The sequence below is a fragment of the Sander lucioperca genome, chromosome 9 (assembly GCF_008315115.2).
Source record: "Sander lucioperca isolate FBNREF2018 chromosome 9, SLUC_FBN_1.2, whole genome shotgun sequence".
NCBI classification, from domain to species: domain Eukaryota; kingdom Metazoa; phylum Chordata; class Actinopteri; order Perciformes; family Percidae; genus Sander; species Sander lucioperca.
The window spans coordinates 35319189-35339827 of NC_050181.1; the positions used below are offsets into that span (position 1 = coordinate 35319189).

Here is a 20639-nt window from a genome sequence, read left to right on the forward strand (position 1 = left end):
CTGATGTCTCGTCGTATGATGTATTAAAATCTAGTTTATCTAATTTTTTTGTAATGACTGTAAATATTAACTTAATTGCCGAGATATTGTCTATGTTGCAGCATTTTGGATTCAAGTTATATTAGGAGAGAGTGGGTTCTAATATTAAGAAAATTACTTGGTCCAACAATAAGATATCTAGGTAATTCATAATTGATTTTTTTGGTTGTTTCAAACATATTAGATTAATATGTTAGCCTAATGTTTCAACTCAAACATCTGTTCTTACTGATCACAAGGCAATCCGTTTACCATTTAAACATTTGAAAATAAACATGGAAGCTACTGGAAATGAAATAGTAATTACTAAATTATAACACATTTGAGAAAGAGATAAACGCTTTTAATAATAAATACTGGGCAATAACACAAACAACGTTTTGGGGAATTGATTAAATTAGGTAGACTGCTATGATAGGCAAAGAAATTGCATTTATTGAAAATAATCTGATTTTACTAATGTAATGTATGCCAACAGCTTCAGTCCTTGTGAAATTATCACAATAATGAATAAATCTCGTCTACCTCAACCCATCTTTAAAAAAAAAAAATGTATGTCATGCTGTTACACCCAACACTCACTGAAGAAAAACAGATTATATTACTACAATCCATCCATCCAGCCATCCATCCATCTTCGTCCGCTTATCTGGGTTGGGGTCTCCTGGGGCAGCAGCTCCAGCAGGGGACCCCAAACTTCCCTTCCCCAAGCCACATTAACCAGCTCCGACTGGGGGATCCCGAGGCGTTCCCAGGCCAGGGTGGAGATATAATCCCTCCACCTAGTCCTGGGTCTTCCCCGAGGCCTCCTCCCAGCTGGACGTGCCTGGAACACCTCCCTAGGTAGGCGCCCAGGGGGGCATCCTAGATTCCCAAACCACCTCAACTGGCTCCTTTCGACGCAAAAGGAGCAGCGGCTCTACTCCGAGCTCCTCACGGATGACTGAGCTTCTCACCCTATCTCTAAGGGAGACGCCGGCCACCCTCCTGAGGAAACCCATTTTGGCCGCTTGTACCCTGGATTTCGTTCTTTCGGTCATGATGTATTACTACGAGCAAACTCAAAAACAAGCAAAATCACCAGTAGTCTGTGAACATCGGTTTTATTTTATGCCAGGAAAGGCACATTAATACACTGAATCCAACTGTTTTGACAGGCTATATAATGTTATATGCATCTACATCCAGGCAGTGCATATATTATGATACCCACGCATAAATGCAACAATAACATTAACACATTTTGTTAACCACAAAAAGATATAGCACATATGAGCACTGACAATTTGCACACGTTTAGCATAAGAGGAAGTACATGTGCACCAGGTAGTCCATACAGTTTCACTGACCTTTCACACAGAAGGAGACATATTCAGCAGCACTTTTTGGTTTTTGGAAAGTCCATAGAGAATATATAATGTCTTTAGATGTCAGTGCCACGTAAGTTATTTCCACTCTATTTCTCTCTATGTTGTTCCAGTTGCATAAGACAAGTCATCTTGCATCAGCATCCTGTCAAAATGCATATACATATAACAGACCAGCATGTTCAGTACAAATGTCTCCTTCTTAGGGGGCTGTCTCCTTTAGCTGAATCACATTTGATTTTAAGCTTTGGAAACCCAGTCTCAAATCCACCAATTTACACATTTTGCCTCTAAACTATCCAGTCAACAGATACACACTGTAAGAGAGCATATTATAAGACTTTGCTTTTACTCGCACCTTACTGTCCCAACCATGAGACGAAGCAGCACCCATGAATGAATATCTTTCAGTGAGCATAATGTTCAGCTCATTCTTTCTGTCTAGCACTATAAGATAAATAGGATGGACTGGAGTTGGGGAACACACCCAGCAGCTTAAAGTGGTCAATACAACCACAATTTGTTATGGCAGTTTCTGTTTCAAAATAATAATAATAATAATAATAATAATAAAGGCAAAGTAATACTTACACATTAAAAGGAATTTGATTAAAGAGAAGTGCACAGGGAATTCAATTCAATTTTCAAAATATATTGCAACTGTCCGACACACACCCTCATACCTTTTAAAATTCTGCATGGCCTCGGTACTTTGTATCCTCTGTAGATCATATACTATAGCAGAAATAGCTGCTAGAATAAAGTAGGAGAGATTTTTTTTGGCATCCATGTTTGTTAACATCTGTTTTGCACCCAGTTCCCATTAATACCTAATTGAATATTACTTAACTTTCATGCAAATATGAATTGATGATTTGGTTACATTGTGCTTAACGTACACGTACCTAGCTTTCTGGATTTATGTCTTGTTTTAGAGTTCAACTTATGGTAACTATATTGTTGTAATTTGGAAATAGATGAGCCAATTTGATTGACAATAGCTGTGATTGTTTGAGATGGTGTACACTGCACATTGTATGGATGTGGTTACTAAGTCAACAACGAATTGTTGTGTTTCTCCTTCTGACACAATGTAATTTACATATGCATGTGGTGCAATTATTAGTTACATTTTGCATGTACATTAGTATATATTTGATGTCTTTAACCCATGTTCAACTACTATCCAGTCAGTGTTTGATAATAAACTATTATTATCAACACTTACGTTTCATTATAAGCTGTCCTTCATCATCATACTGGCAAATCAGATCAATAATTCCTCAATTCCCTACATATCATTTTGCCATTTTCTCACTTAAAGCAGATGTAGGATGTGCCCAATGATAAGTTAATAACCATTTTGTAAAGGCAGAAAAGAAGCTCTGCAGTACGTGACAGAATATTTAAGGTGAGGGAATTCACACACCATTTCATGGATTTTATACCTTTTGCATCTTGTAGTAGTCAGTTCATCACCGAATACATTGCATACACAAATCACGAATGGACATAGTCCTCCAGGTATTGTGTCGTTTTGCAAACACAATGCAATGGAACACAAACGGGTATCAAAAAGCGAAGCGGAAACTGACTGTGTATTTGCATCCATTCCTCTCATCTTTATGTCCGTTCCGTCGTTCTCTGGTCGGCACTATGCCTAAGTCCTGCTTTATCTTTGGCGCACCAGTGGCCGTCCGCATCCTTAAGATGTGGCCCTGTTTATAACAGCTCTCAGCCTGGAAGCAGCCTTTAGAACGCATGCCAAAAAAGGCCTTCTGCTTGGGTCCATAATGAAACTAGACTCCTCGTTGGTTATTTGTCCATAGGCTTATTGATTTTCAGTGTGTGGAGAGTGTCACTGAGAGCTGTGTCTGTCTTGCTGCTGTCTTTTCTGGACATGTCAGGCTCCCATAGAAAGAACTCGTGGAGGAGGGTGTTGACGGTGTCAGGGCACTCCATCATGACCATGTGACTTCCCTCCTCAATGACTTTTAGGAATGCAAACAGAAGGATCTAGAAATGGAGCCAAAATGAATGCACATTACGATATGTACTACAGTGCAAACACGTAATTTCAAATGAAACATCACGTGATAAATCAGCACTCATTCACGCATGAAGATGCACTTTACCTCTGCCATGCGCTGGTCCTCATCCATTGGCACGAACTTGTCACACATGCCATGAACCAGAAGGATGGGCACAGTGAGCTCGGCATGGTAGACCTCATCCCCCTCTGGCCAGTACTGGCCACTCATCATGGCTCGCAGGACAAAGGGAGACACGTTGAAGGCATTGCCCTGCTTCAACAGCTGCTTTTCTTTAGCACCCTGACGGGCAAATCCAGCTCTAAAGGTTACAAAAAAAAGAGAGGAGGTTCATTTTAAGGTTTTTCTATGTACAATTTTCAAATGTTCTGACATCAACAGGCAAAGCTTTTTTTTGTCAGCGACGAGAGAAGTTACTGTGGTGTGTCACTGTCTCTAGTGTCAATTTTGGCACAGTACAAATGCAGATCTTACTTGAGGAAGCTCCAGGCCAGACAGGGTGACAGACAGTGCAGGACACAAGATGGCAGCTGGAAGATGGAGCATAGGCTGGGCTCCAGAGCTGTGGGACCCCCTCCATTGATCATCACCACCTTATGGACCAGATCAGGATATTCATGGGCCAGGAAGGTGCAAAATGACACTCTGCAAGAGATATGATGAGAAAAGTACCGCATGTTAACAACAGCATGTTAATCACTACTAGATAGATAGATAGATAGATAGATAGATAGATAGATAGATAGATAGATATATAGATATATAGATAGACAGATAGATAGATAGATAGATGGATGGATGGATAGGTGGATAGGTGGATGGATAGATCCTTACCCATATGAGTGACCGATGAGTATGTTGCGTTTACGAGCATATCTCTTAAAGATGGCACGAAGGTCCTCTGCTAGGGCATAAAAAGTATAAGCTGCTGCAATCTGTGGGGCAGTACTGGCTCCATGCCCCGCCAGGTCGGGTGCGATAACCTCATAGCCCAGCCGAGAGAAGAAGTCCAGTTGGCTGCCCCAAATGTCCAGAGAACCTCCCACACCGTGCACGAAGAACAGCGCTACGTCCGAGTGCGTCCCTTTGCAGCTCGAGATCACCCTCTTTGAGTCGATTTGCACTGTGCGCTTGGGCTTGCGACGGCGGCGACGAGGAGGTGGAGCGGGTTTCTGTTCCCCATGAGGTGAAGGAAGTGAAGGAGGAACAGGATTGGGGTCTGGAGAAGAGGGCATTTCTTTGTAGTCAGCCAGCTCCACCTCTACAGTGCTGCAAGGCTCCAGGTCCCCATCCTGACACTGCAAGATCTCAGAGTGCAGAACATCACCCAGATTCTCAATCACCAGCTGGCCGTTGCGGTAGACTGTGATCTTCCTCTTGCAGTGGACACTGCTGCCGGTATTGCTCTCGCTATAATCCTCAGGAGAGCTGTCATCATCATCCTCATCACCGTCCGTCTTTTCCTTGCACGCAACTTGCTGTTCCGTTACTACGGGCTGACGCTCGGGGATAATGTGCCGCACTCGCAGGACTCTCCCAGGTTTCACCTCCACAAACTCAAAACCATCAGAGGGTTCTGATGACTCCAGGGGCAAGACCAGACTGGCAGCCTTCCCAGTCAGGCAGCATAGTATCCCTTCAGTGATACTGGTCAGCATGGTGCTTCCCTGCATAAACATTCACACAAATACAACAAGATCATCACTCAGATGCTTAATTTGAAATATAACAAAGAAAGATGTAGGTTTATGAACAAGGTACAAAATAGACCATGTTTGTGAAGCTAGTTACCTTTCTCTAGCTTTTCACACTTTTTTTTCCCCTCACATAATCATTATATGTTTTTAAGGTTTATTTCCTGTCGCGGTGTTTGCAAATGTTAACAGCTCAACAGGAAGAAATTGGGCCCCAGCTAGATCCTTGTAAAATTGGAACAAAGCTGTTTCCTAGCAACACAGTTACAATGAAACGGTCTTTTTTATCCTTTCATCAGTCCGCAGCCAGTGTTGAGTGACATGAAACACACCAAGAGCGAGGAACGCGTTCAGCTTAACAGGCTCCAGACTGCTATGCAAATTCAAAATACCATAGCCAGTAAGTGCAGCTCCTACTGCCTTTGTAAAGCTCGACTCACCTGGGTGACAAAGCAGCTTAACATTCAGGGATTCCAAGTTCATAAACAGACAACGTCAAAGCAATATTTGTGCTATAGAGTTTCAATGTCAGTGACTGACCTAGACGTTTGCTATTAATAACCCCTCTTTATCACATGGTCAGAACCAGGATATATATAAATAGAAAATGCCAGTCATAGGGCATCACTGTGATAGCAGTTTTCCAAAGGAGATGAGGGGGAAACTATCTTTGTTCTCCTGCCCAGCAAGTCCAGTCGCAGCATCTAAACTGCATTTTGGCAGTTATGCAAATAAAGCATCATTAGTCCTCACTTTTCATACACAGGCTGGTTATCTCTAGGAAACAGAGTGGGAAGAGTCACATCTATATAAGGCTTTACTGTTTCCTGGTTACAGAAACAGAGCGCAGTATGCACATTACTGCCCACAGGGCAGATTTCACATTACTGCTCATAACATATCATATAACATGTAGTTTAGATCATGGCTTCAATCACGCTCCCTACTTTAAAATAAATATGAATGCATGACATCTAGGCATCTTGAGATGTTAGTGGGGGACATAATATAATGAATGCATTATTGTAAATTTACTTTAACATGGTGAATATATACTCATAATTGTGACTTGTGGGGATTTGTTTTCATTGATTTTCTCCAGATTAAAGTCATATAAAGTGTATATTATCGTTGTCCAACTTTCGTGTGATACGATAATCGATACACTGGGTGAAATATCAATATTTTAATGAATAAAATAAGGCGCTCTAAAGAAATTTCCCTGCTCCCAGCGTGGCTACTTCATGGATCCTTGAGGTGGTGCTCGACACATGAACGAGGGAAACTTGAACATAAGTTAACTAGCCGAAGAGGAAGAGGTTTTCAACGGGATGGTGGACAGCAGTTTGAGGAAAATAACAGATGCCCCAGCCACGTTTAAGTCCAAAGTCTGGACCCATAGTCGCTCTATTAATTCTGTCATTTTGGACATGCAGTGATTAAAGAGAGAAAATCTGCACTTAACCTTTTCACAGGCAATTTGTAGTAATAGTTAGAGCGATATCGCAATTTATTCATTATAGGATTTTCTAGCGATATTTTGATTACCGCAGAATTGCTGTGTCGTGATATTATCGTGAGCCATGTATCGTGTATCGTATCATGAGGTACGCAGTGATTCAAACCCATAGTGTAGCCTATGCATTGAAACAAATCATATCTCATTACTCAGTTGTTCAAGTCAAGGTCAAGGCTTTAACAACTGCTTGGTTAAGGTAAATTAATTAAACAGACTTTTAATGCACGGCACTTCAGTAGCCTGGCACTGCAGTAAGGGGGAATGGAGCTGGTTTACCTAACCCTATCTGCACAGGAGGGTTCATGTGTCTGTGTGTGTGTGTGTGTGTGTGTGTGTGTGTGTGTGTGTGTGTGTGTGTGTGTGTGTGTGTGTGTGTGTGTGTGGGCTTGTTTAACTATATTCGTGGGGTCCAAAAACCAGGAGTCCAGTATACTTGTGGGGTCCCGACAGCTTTGTGGGGCCAAAATGCTGGACCCCACAAGTTTAAAGGGCTGTTTGAGGGTTAAGACTTGGTTTTAGGATTAGGGTTAGAATTAGGTTATGGTTAGGGTGAGGGTAAGGGTTAAGGTTAGGCATTTAGTTGTGATGGTTAAGGTTAGGGTAAGCGTTAGGGAATGCATTATGTCAATGGGTCCTCACAAAGATAGTGCCACAAACCTGTGTGTGTGTGTGTGTGTGTGTGTGTGTGTGTGTGTGTGTGTGTGTGTGTGTGTGTGTGTGTGTGTGTGTGTGTGTGTGTGTGGTGTTGTTGGTGGCAGGATGGTCTGAAGGTCAGTGCATCAAGTGTTATCCAGTTACACCCTGGAGCCAAGTGAATGTTGACCGAGAGGCCGGTCTTTCCACAAACATCCAAATGGAGCGTCCAAGTATCAATTCCATCCAGCCATCTATCCATCTATCTATTTGTGATGGTCTTCAATTTTGAAGCCAATTCTGTCATTTTTATTATGAACCAATCAGTCGTGCCACTTCAGCTACAAGTGGTACATGATGAGGTAAAGGTTTCCACTGAGGAAAGTCCTTTCAGAGGCGGTCATTCGAGATAACGCTGAACATTTTGGCAACATAGCAGGATATCACCTAACCATGTTTAGCAGTTTGGATGACCCCGGCTGGTGCTGAGATGCCAGAACTTCCTCATTAACACAAATCTAACTACATTAGCAGCCCTGTGATTTCAATCAGGGATTCTCCTCCTGGCATGCTATCCATCAACACGGACAAGCAGCATTTAAAAATGGCTGAGGAGAACAAGTGGACCAGTATCTCAGATCCACAAACCCTAAAGTCCAACAGGCTCAAGGTTACTCATCATCATCCATGTGAATTTGTTTGTCTGCATTGCAGACTATGTAGGTCATATCCGCCAAGTCTTACAGTAGGCTGACACACATTTGGTACACAGTGTGCTGCTCTATTTCCATAACAAACACTACAGTACGGCGCAGTCCGACATGATATAGCTGCACACGAAATGCGTATATAGTTGCATAAATTATCACTTTCTGTTCAAATAAGACCCAATGCACAAATGTCCTATAGCCTATAGCTGCTTCTACAAGCCAAAATATCAAGCCATAAACCAGAGTAGTAGGCTCCATATTTCAATAAATGGACGTAGGCTAAATCATTGAGCATTGTTGGTATGCATGTCTCACATTCAGAATGAAAATGCATTTTTACAAGTGTTATACATATGCCCAATTAATAGTGTCGCATCACAAATAACTCTGGTGCCCTCCACACTGCACCAGTGTGGAGGGCCATAATTGCTGCGTGTATATTATTGATAGAGCCATTAACCTACTTTTGCTCTGTCACAGAACAAATGCATGCAGTCATTGTGCAGCTGTTTATTGACGCTGATTGCTATATGTTGCACAGCTAATTAGACAATATAATGCAATAAAAATCGATTCCTTACCTGCAGAATTAGTGGTGATTATGGGTGATTATATAGCCTATCTGCACCGAAAGATGAGGGCCGACGAAACTGAACAGAGAAAACGTTGCATTTCTTGCAACAATTTGTCTACGCTAGAGATGCTGCAAAATAGTAAAATCTTCTTATTGGCCTCATTAGTCCGTTACCACAGAACACTGGAGGGGCTTGAATTGATGAGAAAGCATGCATCCATAAAAGTGTGGCCACAGCATCTCAGTAAGATACCCATAACGATAACAAACAATTTTTTTTTTCCTCTCTCCCTCAGCATCCACTGCGCACTCAGAGCAGACCCTACCCAGCCCTGCTGTTCTTGTATCCGCAGCAGCAACACGAGTCTTCGGGCATTTTCGCTCCTGAGTGGCAGTGAGAAGGGCGAATAGAAGACAGCTGAACACCGAGAGGAGGCCAATGGGAGAGGCTTGTTTCCTTGTTGCCAAGGCTGACAGAATAGCAAAATGCGTGCGTGCGTGCGTGCGTGCGCGTGGTTGCGGTCAGGGAGAGTGACAGATAGCCTATGATAAAATGATAGTCCAACTAATTATCTAAATAGGCGAACACATGACCACGATCAGGGCTGCATGTGTGATCCCACATTACAAATTCCACACCTGGGTTTAAAGCATCTTCACTGCTCATCATAAACTGACACGTGTTATGGTAGTAGGCCTATAGCTGCGTCGCTGAAGGGAGAAATGACATTTTTACGTTTTAAATAATTAGATTAAAATGTGCTGTGTCCCTCTTTTACCCTTGGACTCACATCAACACATTGGTATAGCAATAGCCTACAGTCTGGGACAGCCCGGTGCCTGTCACGGATCTGGCCAGCTGTGACGTTTATGGGGCGGGGAGCCAACAGCTGTTTGTGTTATTGTTTGGCAGCAGATGTAAATAACAATTACTGCTTTATGTATATGCATGGCACGCACTGGTGTTTTAATTTAAATGGTTCAAAAATCAATTAGGCCAATTAACCTGCCAGATAGCCTATAAAATGTTTTACAATTCCACATCAGCGCACAAACTGCATCCAGGGCATTTTCCTTATTGAGTCAACACAGCATTTAAATTACAACTCGTATAATATACAATACATAATAGGCCTATAAATATTGCACTGTATTGTACCTAGATGAGAACTTAAAGGGGTTTTTTTTCGGTTGTTTCGACACAATTCTCAAATGACAATCATTATTCCATAAAATAAATACATTTTCGTACCCCTCATCCTCTCATATAGCCTAACATCTCATTACCGGTGTATAGAATTCAGATGTGTGCTATTAGTACAAATATCTTCACACATAGTCTCTTATCAACACGCTGATTGTGTATTAAAAAGAATGTATCCAAACAAAATCTTTTCAAACATTTGTGAGGACATCTCAGCAGTGGCGTGAAGGGGATGCTGTCACCATGTAAAAAGGTTTTTCCCACAGTGATATTATGTAGGTAGGCCTAGATGGCATGCAATAGTACACAGTAGTTTTTGAATGGCCACTGAGGTGGTGGAAAAGATGCCCATATTGTTTTTCATTCATTTCTACAGTATTCCTAGATCAATTTGTTGTATTAAGACATTTGCTGTAATGTATAATGCTGACGCTTTAATCTGGTTCAGGTTCACATTCATTGTTCAGTTCAATTGTTACTGTAAGGTTCAGCTGACAATGGTAGCCTAAATACTGGAAAGGTAGTTACTAGGGAAAAAAATATCTAGAAATGTAGACCTACTATATAACTCGTAGTTGTATGACATAGGTTCTGATGGATACCCGTGAGAACGCTTAAAATAATGTTTTACATTACTATTGGGTGATTGTATATGAGAAATGAAGTGAGGAAACACAATTTTAGTAGACTCCTACACATTGACTATTTAGCCTTTAGGGGGGGTTACATTTTGGTAGCAGTGGTGCACTGACTAACACATTTATCTAATTTTGACAATATTTTGACTAAGACTAATTGCAATTGATATTGAAAAACAGTACATTTAAGCATACTAGTTTATACCCTGAACACAATCTTTCAGGCAGAGCTTTTCTCAGGCTGCATCGTGGATGAAATACATGGGCTGCATAGTGGATACGATTTGAATCCCATTGCTTATAGTTTAGTATCTCCCATCTGGCAGACGATAATCTCAAACCGTGCCCGTTAAAGTTAGAGCCGTTATCCTTGCCAATAAAACGTTTAATTGGTGACAGTGGGTCGATAAACTGTTTGAGTTTAACCTGAAAAGCGCTACTTAGGGTATTGAAGCCATGGATGTAATGACGCACCTATCGCTCCAGCAACAAGCCTTTCGATTGGCTGAAAAGTCTAAGCCAATCATTTTGCTTTATATTCGCATGGTGGCTGGCAGACCTGTGACATTCAATGTCCTCATGTCTGTAACTAACTGTACAAATATCTAAAGATGAACATTATACGGTCATCCTTTTCCCGACTGCGTGGAATAACTAATTTCACCAGGTAACAGAGTTTACGTGTTTTCATGCTCGACAAACGGCAGAGCCAGTGTTTGTTTACGATGCTAACAACGGCAAGCAAGCTTAGCAGTGCGTTAGCAGCGTTAGCTAATCATCATGCAGATAGCTAACGTTAGATACCTATATTTAGTTAGCGATTGCTAATTCTATTATAGCTTAATGACAGCTAATCAAGTTCATGTTAACATATGAACGAGTATTGATTTACATATGTAGGCAGTGTTTGCTGTAATTAACCCTAACCCTGTAACACCAAGCATCAAGTAAATGATACATTTAATAGTGTTAAACATATAAATATCTGTCAAATACACACTGTAGCCTATATCATATCCACCTAACGTTACCTCAGATATAGATGCAACCTGTTATATTAATACTTCATTTATTTCAGCACCATATTTGCACTTTTGCATTGTCTTACTGTTTAGAATCCTGTACACATGTGTATATCTATATACCTTTTTTTTTATATATATATACAAACTTTATCTTTACATAGAAGTCAAACGTTTATGTTTACCTTGTTCAGCTTTGCTGTCCCTGTTTTAAGCCGTATGTCTACAGTGCTCAGCATAAGTGAATACACCCAGGCTAAAGTTGACAAAAAAGAGAAATAAAAAATCATCTTTTGGAAATTGATCTTAATGTCTTAATTAAAAAAAATAAGTAAAAATCCAACCTTTAAGGACACCAATTTTCTTTGTGAATGAATAATGTATCGTAAATAAATAATTCCTTAAAATACAGGGGGCATAAGTCAGTACACCCCTATGTTAAATTCCCATAGAGGCAGGCAGATTTTTATTTTTAAAGGCCAGTTATTTCATGGATCCAGGATATTATGCATCCTGATAAAGTTCCCTTGGCCTTTGGAATTAAAATAGCCCCACATCATCACATACCCTTCACCATACCTAGAGACTGGCATGGGGTACTTTCCATAAGATCATCTCTCAATGCAAATCAAACCAGCTATTAGGCTAACTGAAATAAAACCATGCCAATCTCTAGGTATGGTGAAGGGTATGTGATGATGTGGGGCTACTTTAATTCCAAAGGCCAAGGGAACTTTATCAGGATGCATAATATCCTGGATCCATGAAATAACTGGCCTTTAAAAATAAAAATCTGCCTGCCTCTATGGGAATTTAACATAAGGGTGTACTTACTTATGCCCCCTGTATTTACATTTATTCACAAAGAAAAATTGTGTCCCTAAAGGTTGGATTTTTCCATATTTTTTTTAATTAAGTCATTAAGATCAATTTCCAAAAGATGATTTTTTTATTCCTCTTTTAGTCAACTTTAGCATGGGTGTATTCACTTATGCTGAACACTGTATATCTGTGTACTCTAAGAGCAACAAAAAGCCGGGGTGAATTACCTGTATGTGTTCACACTTATTTGACCAGTAAAGCTGATTCAGATTATAACAGTATTACAAATGTGAGTTAAAGTAGCAGTTCAAATGTATTTTCAATCTGTACATACATGTCATAATTGTGTTGATAGTGGACAGTGACACAAAGGCATTGGGATCAGTTCATGAGACTACTCCACACATAAGCAGATGAAGCACCATAAATGTATTTCAGCTTGTTGTTATTGCGGCATAATGTTGATATTAAAGAATAACATTTGTATATAATACATGTTATTCTGTGATCTGTCAACAGCATTCCTGCAGGGAACCTTGCAGTAACTGGCAACTCTCACCTTAGATTATTCAGCAACTGGATTGTGCCCAGAGCAGCTGCAGGACCTCTGATTTCCAGATGTGGGCCACTTTCTTCACAAGCTGAGGGTTCAGGAGTGTTCCAACAGCTTCCGTGGCAATACCAGCAGGTGCGGACACGGAAGAGAGGCACAGAGTATCAGCCCAAGAACATCAAACGCAAGAGGACCCACGGCTGGATCAAGAGGATCAGCTCTCAGAGCGGCATCGAGCTGCTTCTACGGCGCATGTTGAAGGGACGGAAATCACTCTCACACTGACGGATCCCTGTTGGAAAAATCTGCAAGACATTGGTTCAGAAATGCTGCCGGTGCTCAGCAAAGACCTTGTGTGTTAGGTTAACTGGTGATACTGGGCGTCAGTTGGGCTTGGCTCCCCCCCCAACCCCGCAATAATAATGGGCAGGAGGATGAAAACTGGCTATTTGCTTTGGGTAAAAAGAAACCTGATAGTTTCACCCAGTTATTTTTGATCCATAATGTTTTGTTCATTATCAGTAAATGTTATCAGATGTATGGATTTTTTTTTTTTTTTTTTTTTTTGCCTGTATGAAGTCATTTGATTCAGAGACAAAATGTGTCTCTAAAGATCAGTGTCATGTCATCTTAGTTGATCTCAAATGAAAACACCAATTCTGGTTGACTTGAAAATAAAAAAAAAAAAAAACATCCCTGCATAATATACATGTATTTGCATTTATGTTTGAAAAAAAGATTTGTGGACAAAGGATTTGTTCTTTGTTGCCTCAAGAGACAAATTTTTAACCTTTTTGTTTGCTGCCTTCTACTGATTTTGTGAAGTTGTAGGTTTATTCAACTGAAGGCAGTATAAAGAGAGAGTTAGGAGCTGGGGGGGAAATATAACTTTTAGTGAGTGTTTCCTTGGGGTTCTCTCTTATGTCAGGCAGGGTGAGCCAGAATTGTATTAGTCGCCTTTCATTTTCAAGCTAAAAGACTGTTGAAAATGAGAAGTTGTGAAAATCACATGAGAAGCAAATGGAGGCATTAATTGAGAATGTTATATGGCAGAATAACATCCAGTAAAACATTTTACATAAGTAGCATTAACATACAGTTTGCCAGCAGATTTAGCCCATGCATTTTGTAGTTTTTTCAATGAACTGATTTTAAAGCTGCAATTTGTATCTATACCCTTCTAATGTCCAGCTACTTTAAATGTATGCATTTAATATGAACACTTAAAACATGAAGAAACTGACATATAGCTAAAATGTACTTTAATGAACTTGATCTGTAATTAGTTATGGCATTTAGTCACAGTTTTATTGTCAATAATTTAGAGTTCTAGAGCAGTTTGCTGTTGCACAGCTTCTTTTATAAAATCAGTACCGAGGCTCGCCCATCCGCTAAACAATAACTGAACAGCGACAGCAGTTGAGACATCTATAATACATGCTGTACATGCTGTAGAAAGTGCTTGTGTTGTTTTCATCAGGGCTTCATGACACAACCCCCCTTGTATTGGGAGATTGGTCTGTTACATAATCGCTTTCTAGCCAATCAGCGCATTGCTGTTTATCTCACTTAACGCATCTACCACTGAGGTACGTCGAATCTTTGAAGGTAACCGCCCCCGAAAAGACGAACAACAAAAATGGAGTTGTGAACTAGTAGCAAGATAGCTTCAAAGCACGTTCGATTTCAGTTTTTGTGTAATTACCTTTACATGATTGGACGTTTCCAGCTGATTGAAGTGGCGTGATGCACTCATATCGAAGTCATACGTAGTCAAATCGTAAGAAGCTGTCGAGCGGGTAAACAAACCGGTATCTTGGCTACGACAAAGACAACAAGGCTTAGCTAGTTAGCTAGCTAAAACGGTAGCATCTGCTCCTTTTCCCCCTAACGTTAGCTAGCTAGCTAGCTAGCTAGTTAACGAACGAAGAGCGTGACTCGGACAGAAATGGAGAAGGTAATTGGTTCTTTGCTTAATTGTTTACAGTATGTGCTAACTCGTTGGTTCTAAATGGTTTAGCTCCTCAGTACATCTCTGACTTGCTCACTGATCATAACCCCTTCAGGCCTCTCAGGTCATCAGGCAGAGGTCTTCTAACGTTAGCTAGCTAGCTGTAACGTTAACGGTACCCAGAGTTAGATCCAGGACCGGCGAGGGGGCCTTCGGTTAGGCCTACTGTGGTCCTGATCTCCGTAACAAGCTGCCTGATGACCTGAGGTCCATTACAACTGTTTCCACATTCAAAGCAAACTCAAAACTTTACTATTCTCTTAGGATTTTGGTTAGTGTGTGCGTGTGTGTTTGTATGGTCACACATGCTTGTTTTTTTTGTAGGTTGTCTTGTGTTGATACTTATACTTTGTTCTTATTTTTGTTATTTATGCATATATTTTTACATGTTGTCTTTCAATGTAAAGCACTTTGAGTTTACGTGTAATGAAAGGTACTTTATAAATATAATTGCCATTATCGCCTTCGATAGACTTGCTTTCGTGGTGGCAAGTACGACGTAGGTTACTGTAAATACTGTGTCCCCTTATACCACATTACTGCCACGTTATCTAGATACATGTAAAGGGTAGGAGTTGTTCTCTACTACCAAGTTATGGCTATGGTAGTTGGCTTTACCACCTTTTGTTCATATTTGTTTGTTTTTCTGCTCACAGTCAGATTTCTTAAAGGGACTACCTGTCTACAACAAGAATAATTTCAGCAGGTTCCATGCAGACTCTGTATGTAAAGCATCAGTAAGTCGTCTCATTTGTTCTCAAAATGCTGTGATAAAGTCATGTTGTCACTGTCCGTGTGATTTAGGTCTTTAAATTCAAGAAATGTTGTCACATGGTAGCGCTACTTTTTTTTTGTCTGACATAATTCTAGCTAATTTATAGACTGACATGGATCTCAATGTTGTTTTAGAACCGCCGACCATCTGTGTATCTTCCAACCCGGGACTATCCATCAGAGCAGAGTAAGTGCGTTGACTTTTGCAAAAGCTTACAGAGCAGGGGGAACTACAGCACACTTTACTATCACAATATATTCCATATTGTAGTTATATCTCAGGAAAAGAGTATACCCCAAGCACACATCACAACCTATGTTTGGCTAAGTAATGAACTGTTTTTCAGGCTTCTGTTAGAGGAAATCACCTTCGGTTCCAGGGTGACAGTGTAGTCGTTACTCAACTTGTTATTTAAAGGCTCTGACGCACCAACCCGACGGCCGACCTTTGGCAGAAAAGGCAGTCGGAATGACTGCCTCCCCGAGTTGGTAAAAAAAACATGCCTCAGAACACACTGAAGCGACGCCGACTTGACGTTCTGCGCGTGCGCGAGACGTAATACGTCTCTATAACAGCAGGCGGCGCTAATCTGTATTGTTGCCCCCCAAAAAAAGCCGCCAGCTGATTGGACGCGTCACGTGGGTCTGGTTTCTCCCAGATTTAACAACCGGGCATAATGGCGGCTTCGTTCGGAATACCATCTCATATTTTACGAAGATAGTTCACCGAAACGTGTTTCTGAAAACATTTTAAGCGAGAAATAGGCCATGCACTTTCTGAATCTGTCTTCATTTCAGATCGACAAAGGTCAGTTTAAAAGATTTTTGTCGTTAGGCGTTAGTCAGGCTCATCATTTCCGGGTTAGCGCTCCACCAATCGGATTGGCCATTGAGTCCAGCTCCCCGCCTTTCAATTCAACAAGTCAAATCGGCCCAAATTAAAGCCGACGGCTCCTCCGACTGACGACGGCACGGAACACACCAAACAGACTCGAGTCACTGACCTCGCCAGACTGTCAACGGCCGATAATCGGATTGGTGTGTCAGGGCCTTAAGTCAATGCTCTCTACGGAAACAGCTGATTTTAACACCATTCTTACTTTTCTGCACCTTTTTAATGTTGCCTCTCATCATATAATCAATGTCTTTGTTGTCTCTCCTCAGTCATAGTCACAGAGAAGACAAACATCCTATTGCGATATCTTCATCAACAGTGGGACAAAAAGGTAAAGATTATACATTCAAGTTAATGTAATCTAATGGAAAGTTGGTGCTAATAGTATTGTTTATGACAGTAGATAGCCTCTGTTTTGTTGTTTAGGATTTGTTAAATCTGTTTGTTTCTTACTTTATCAGAATTCAGCAAAAAAGCGAGAGCCGGAACAAGGAGAGGGGGAGAACACGGCGCCGCCGCGGAAAATCGCCAGAACTGACAGTCGGGAACTGAACGAGGATTCTTGAATTGCTGTGCTGTTGATGCACACCCAGCAGAGACTGACCTATACAAACAAAATGCATTATGCGGAATAAATGTTTGCAAAGCCAGGCCTTGACGCTGAAGCCCTCAAGGATCCATTACAGTCCAGACCACAGCCGTCATGACGTTAGTCCCCAAAAAACATTGGTCATAATGTTTGCATTCAAATTCAGATTTCCTCCTTAACCAAACCCTTTTTTCCTCAGTTCATTTACTACTTTCGACCAGTATTTTCTTTCCTTCCAAGACACTTCTGCCTCAGATTTAAGTCTTTATAGTGTAAAAAAATGACATACTTCTACCTCCTTATTCCTCAAACCCTCTGATTTTTCCTAACTTATGCTCACAGTTTTCTTTTAAAGTGTTCATATTATGCTTTTTGGCTTTTTCCCTTTCCTTTATTGTGTTGTATATCTTTTTTTGTGCACGTTATAGGTTTACAAAGTGAAAAAGCCCAAAGTCCACCCCAAAGGGACTTACCATCTTCCAGAGAAAACACTGTTCACAAACTGCTCCAAACAGCTCTATTGTAGTCCAGCCTTTACTTCAGAGACAAACGTGCGTCAGTTTGTAACCCACGTTATAATGCTCGCCTAGCTGCTAGCGTGGCACGCCCTCATACTCATGCTTCTGACTGGCTAGTAGTCCTTACCTAGCTACTGCGCATGTGCGACTCCCAACAAAGATGGAACAGAAGTGAGATGCCTCACTCTGTAGCTAAAACAGAGAGCTCAACACACAGGGTGAAAAGAGGAGCTGCAGCAATGTGCAGAACAACAAAAATGTGTTTTTTGAAAATTAAACCATGTAAACTATTCTGATATAACCTCTAAATACAATTATGAACCTGAAAATGAGCATAATATGAGCACTTTAAAGGGATACCTTGCAGATTGTCAGCTCTGTGTCATTCTTGTGTGGGCAGTGTGTTTAGGGGAACTGTGGCTTCGCCCCATAGCGCCAGTGCACGGCGCTCGGAGCAGCCAGGCTCTGTTGAGACCCCGCCGGATCGACGGACTCGCCAGCCCTCCTCTGCTCTGCTCAGCTGGGCGCTCCGTACACTGCGACTATGGAGGGAAGCCACGCACCATTCATCTACACACACTTGACACAGAGCTGGTTTTAAATCCGCTAAATATCTCTTGAAATATGCAGCTGCTCTGCTGCTACTTAAGGGTTTACAGCTGTAGTTGTTCATACCATCTGCATGTTTTAATGTAAGTCTACATAAGTAATTAAGTGGCATGCCATCTTTTGTGGCTCCTACTCAAATAGGATTTTTTAGTTTTGAAATATGACAGTGGTCCTTTAAAATATGATTTTAGCTCATCCTCTATGTGATAACTGTCATTACAGTAACTAAAAATAAAACAGTGTTTCGTTGTTTAGATTTAACCATGCATTCAGGGTTTGTTATGGACGGTTGCAGAAAAAGCCGAGTGCTAAAAGAAATGTTCCAGTCTTTGCTCCTGATGAATAATGATTTATTGCCTTAAATGGAAGCGAGTGTGTTTTCACTATGTCTTAGAGCGACCCCTAGGTTTACACCGTTGTTTCAGGTGAAGAAATGAACCACTGTGGCGTTGAACGGATGTTAGCGTGTCTATAAAGACCCGTTCAAGTCACTACAGTCATACTAGAGGATGCAGTTTTTTGTACAGCGTGACCTGCAGAGTTTGTAGCCAATATTCTAAGTTTGATGCTCAGTTGTTTGAGAGCCCCACCTTATAAGCAGCGCGTGCATCTTTGTAATTGCAAGGTTAGCACACTAGGTTACACTTTACTTGAAGGTATCTACATAAGAGTGACATGACGCTGTCATGAACGTGTCATAAACAAGTCATAAACGTTTATGACATAACACTTGTCGTTCCGTTTTTGTCATGACACGTTATGGTTAGAGTTGCTCGATGGTGTTTTAAGCCCCCAACATCTCCTTCCAGGCAGCGCTGCGACCGTTGACTTCAAGGCACCTAACCCTAACCTTAACCCTAACCATAACCCTTGCCTAATCCTAGTGCGTTCTGTCATGTCACTCTTATGTAGATACCTTCAAGTAAAGTGTTACCGCACACATTTTATGGAATGAAGATGACTACAGGTATGCTTAAATTTACATTGTAGCTGTACTGATGTGTAGGCTACTTGTAAGAAGAAGAACTGCTGTCGTTTGCTTAAACAGGTTGCTTATTTGAGTTTCCTATACAGTATGTGTTTGGATTTACAAGCTTTTGACAGCAGGTTAAAAATAAAGAGTGTGTTTGCTGCTCATAAAGTCGGTGAAGCTAATGCTTCACAAGTCTTGTATATTTGTACAGTATGTATGTTGTGGTTGTTGTGACCCTTTTATCAGGTAACAAGACAATGACTCACTCTGGTTTGGTCTTAGCCATATTAGCCAATTTGTACTTGTATGTTGGAGTGACACAAGCCAGAGTTTAGTCAATACAAACGAAAGCATTTTGCTTAATTTGCTTTGCACCTTTTAGAAACCTCACTTTCCGCATCTATAAAGACTAATTTGCTCCAAATTGTGTTTGGCTGCATTTTCATTTCATCATGTTTGGCACAGCTGACAGTTGAGTCTAATGTACATTTATACTTTTGTTACACATTGCTGTTCAAAGATTACAGAGTATATGTGCAGTTGTGTTCCTTATGTAAGTAGAATACACACCGTACGTTCCAGAAGTATGACTTTAAACCAGAGACGTGCAGTTTTATTTCATAGAAGAGTGTGCTAATTCTACTTTTGTCATACGATTTGTATTCCAGGACCTGCTTAAGTTTTTAATGTGTGTATTGTTAAATGCTGTGCTTTGATTTTAATTGTGTAAATGTATTGTCAATTTGAGATCTCGTTCTTATAGAGATTACACTATGACATGCAGTAAAGGCTATAACTCATAGTTTACGGCAACGTTTTTGAGGTAAAACTTAGGGCTGGGCAATATATCGATATCGTGATATGAGACTAGATATCGTCTTAGATTTTGGATATCGTAATATCGTGATATGACATAGGTGTTGTCTTTTCCTGGTTTTAAAGGCTGCATTACAGTAAAGTGATGTACTTTTCTGAACTTACCAGACTGTTCTTCTATTATTTGCCTTTTCCCCACTTAGACATTATGTCGAGATTACTGATGATTATTTATCTAAAATCTAAGTGTGAAGATATTTTGTTAAAGCACCAATTGTCAACCCTAGAATATCGCCGCAGTATTGATATTGAGGTATTTGGTCACGAATATCGTGATATCTGATTTTCTCCGTATCGCCCAGCCCTAATCCCCTCCCACATTTATTGTATGTGTTTGAGGAAACGCTGTAGGAGAATTTTTTTTATTTGAAATGATCTTCTGGCAAATGTCCACCTACATAGGTGTGTATTCATAAAAGAGTGTGTATGTTCTGTTCTTATCATTATGAATTTACCTAAAAAAAAAAAAGCTTACGTAAATTCCCTATTTCCAGGAAACAAATCAACCCAGCAAACATCTCCCAACCAGTGATATATTTTTTAGTTACAAAATTAGCCAATGCTTTAA

The 20639-nt window shown here is 40.6% G+C and overlaps 3 protein-coding genes across 5 annotated transcripts; 2 read left to right on the forward strand and 1 right to left on the reverse strand.

The window, feature by feature from the left end:
• Positions 1-50: 50 nt before the first annotated feature.
• mrpl34 (mitochondrial ribosomal protein L34) lies at positions 51-13534 on the forward strand. 2 transcript variants are annotated; one of them, XM_036004828.1, is made up of 3 exons: positions 51-95; positions 11015-11096; positions 12793-13534. In XM_036004828.1, exons 2-3 carry the CDS (start codon positions 11041-11043, stop codon positions 13109-13111), a joined length of 375 nt encoding a protein of 124 aa, XP_035860721.1. In that variant the 5' UTR covers positions 51-95; positions 11015-11040; the 3' UTR covers positions 13112-13534. The 2 variants fall into 2 exon arrangements, with proteins under 2 accessions (XP_035860721.1, XP_031136891.1); XM_031281031.2 differs by lacking the exon at positions 51-95 and having other exon boundaries at positions 10833-11096.
• On the reverse strand, positions 1124-8936 carry abhd8a (abhydrolase domain containing 8a). 2 transcript variants are annotated; one of them, XM_031281030.2, is made up of 5 exons: positions 8595-8936; positions 4292-5124; positions 3932-4102; positions 3542-3758; positions 1124-3422 (listed from the first exon to the last, which is right to left on the reverse strand). In XM_031281030.2, exons 2-5 carry the CDS (start codon positions 5113-5115, stop codon positions 3222-3224), a joined length of 1413 nt encoding a protein of 470 aa, XP_031136890.1. In that variant the 5' UTR covers positions 5116-5124; positions 8595-8936; the 3' UTR covers positions 1124-3221. The 2 variants fall into 2 exon arrangements, with proteins under 2 accessions (XP_031136890.1, XP_031136889.1); XM_031281029.2 differs by lacking the exon at positions 8595-8936 and adding an exon at positions 5592-5689.
• Positions 13535-14404: 870 nt separating the features above from the next.
• LOC116037229 (DET1- and DDB1-associated protein 1-like) lies at positions 14405-17496 on the forward strand. Its single transcript, XM_031281032.2, has 5 exons — positions 14405-14783; positions 15494-15574; positions 15747-15798; positions 16776-16837; positions 16968-17496. The coding sequence occupies exons 1-5, from the start codon at positions 14775-14777 to the stop codon at positions 17070-17072; spliced, it is 309 nt and encodes a 102-aa protein (XP_031136892.1). The 5' UTR covers positions 14405-14774; the 3' UTR covers positions 17073-17496.
• Positions 17497-20639: the final 3143 nt, after the last annotated feature.

Excerpts from the sequence above, each read along its gene's own strand:
- abhd8a (XM_031281029.2), bottom strand. The coding sequence starts at position 5,615 with ATGTTAAGCTGCTTTGTCACCCAG. Across the intron at positions 4,103-4,291 it reads CTCATCGGTCACTCATATGG|AGTGTCATTTTGCACCTTCC; the intron begins GTAAGGATCTAT and ends TATCTCTTGCAG. Across the intron at positions 3,423-3,541 it reads AGGACCAGCGCATGGCAGAG|ATCCTTCTGTTTGCATTCCT; the intron begins GTAAAGTGCATC and ends CTCCATTTCTAG.
- mrpl34 (XM_036004828.1), top strand. The coding sequence starts at position 11,041 with ATGAACATTATACGGTCATCCTTTTCCCGACTGCGTGGAATAACTAAT. Across the intron at positions 11,097-12,792 it reads GGAATAACTAATTTCACCAG|CATTCCTGCAGGGAACCTTG; the intron begins GTAACAGAGTTT and ends ATCTGTCAACAG.
- LOC116037229 (XM_031281032.2), top strand. Across the intron at positions 15,799-16,775 it reads GGACTATCCATCAGAGCAGA|TCATAGTCACAGAGAAGACA; the intron begins GTAAGTGCGTTG and ends GTCTCTCCTCAG. Across the intron at positions 16,838-16,967 it reads ATCAACAGTGGGACAAAAAG|AATTCAGCAAAAAAGCGAGA; the intron begins GTAAAGATTATA and ends TTACTTTATCAG.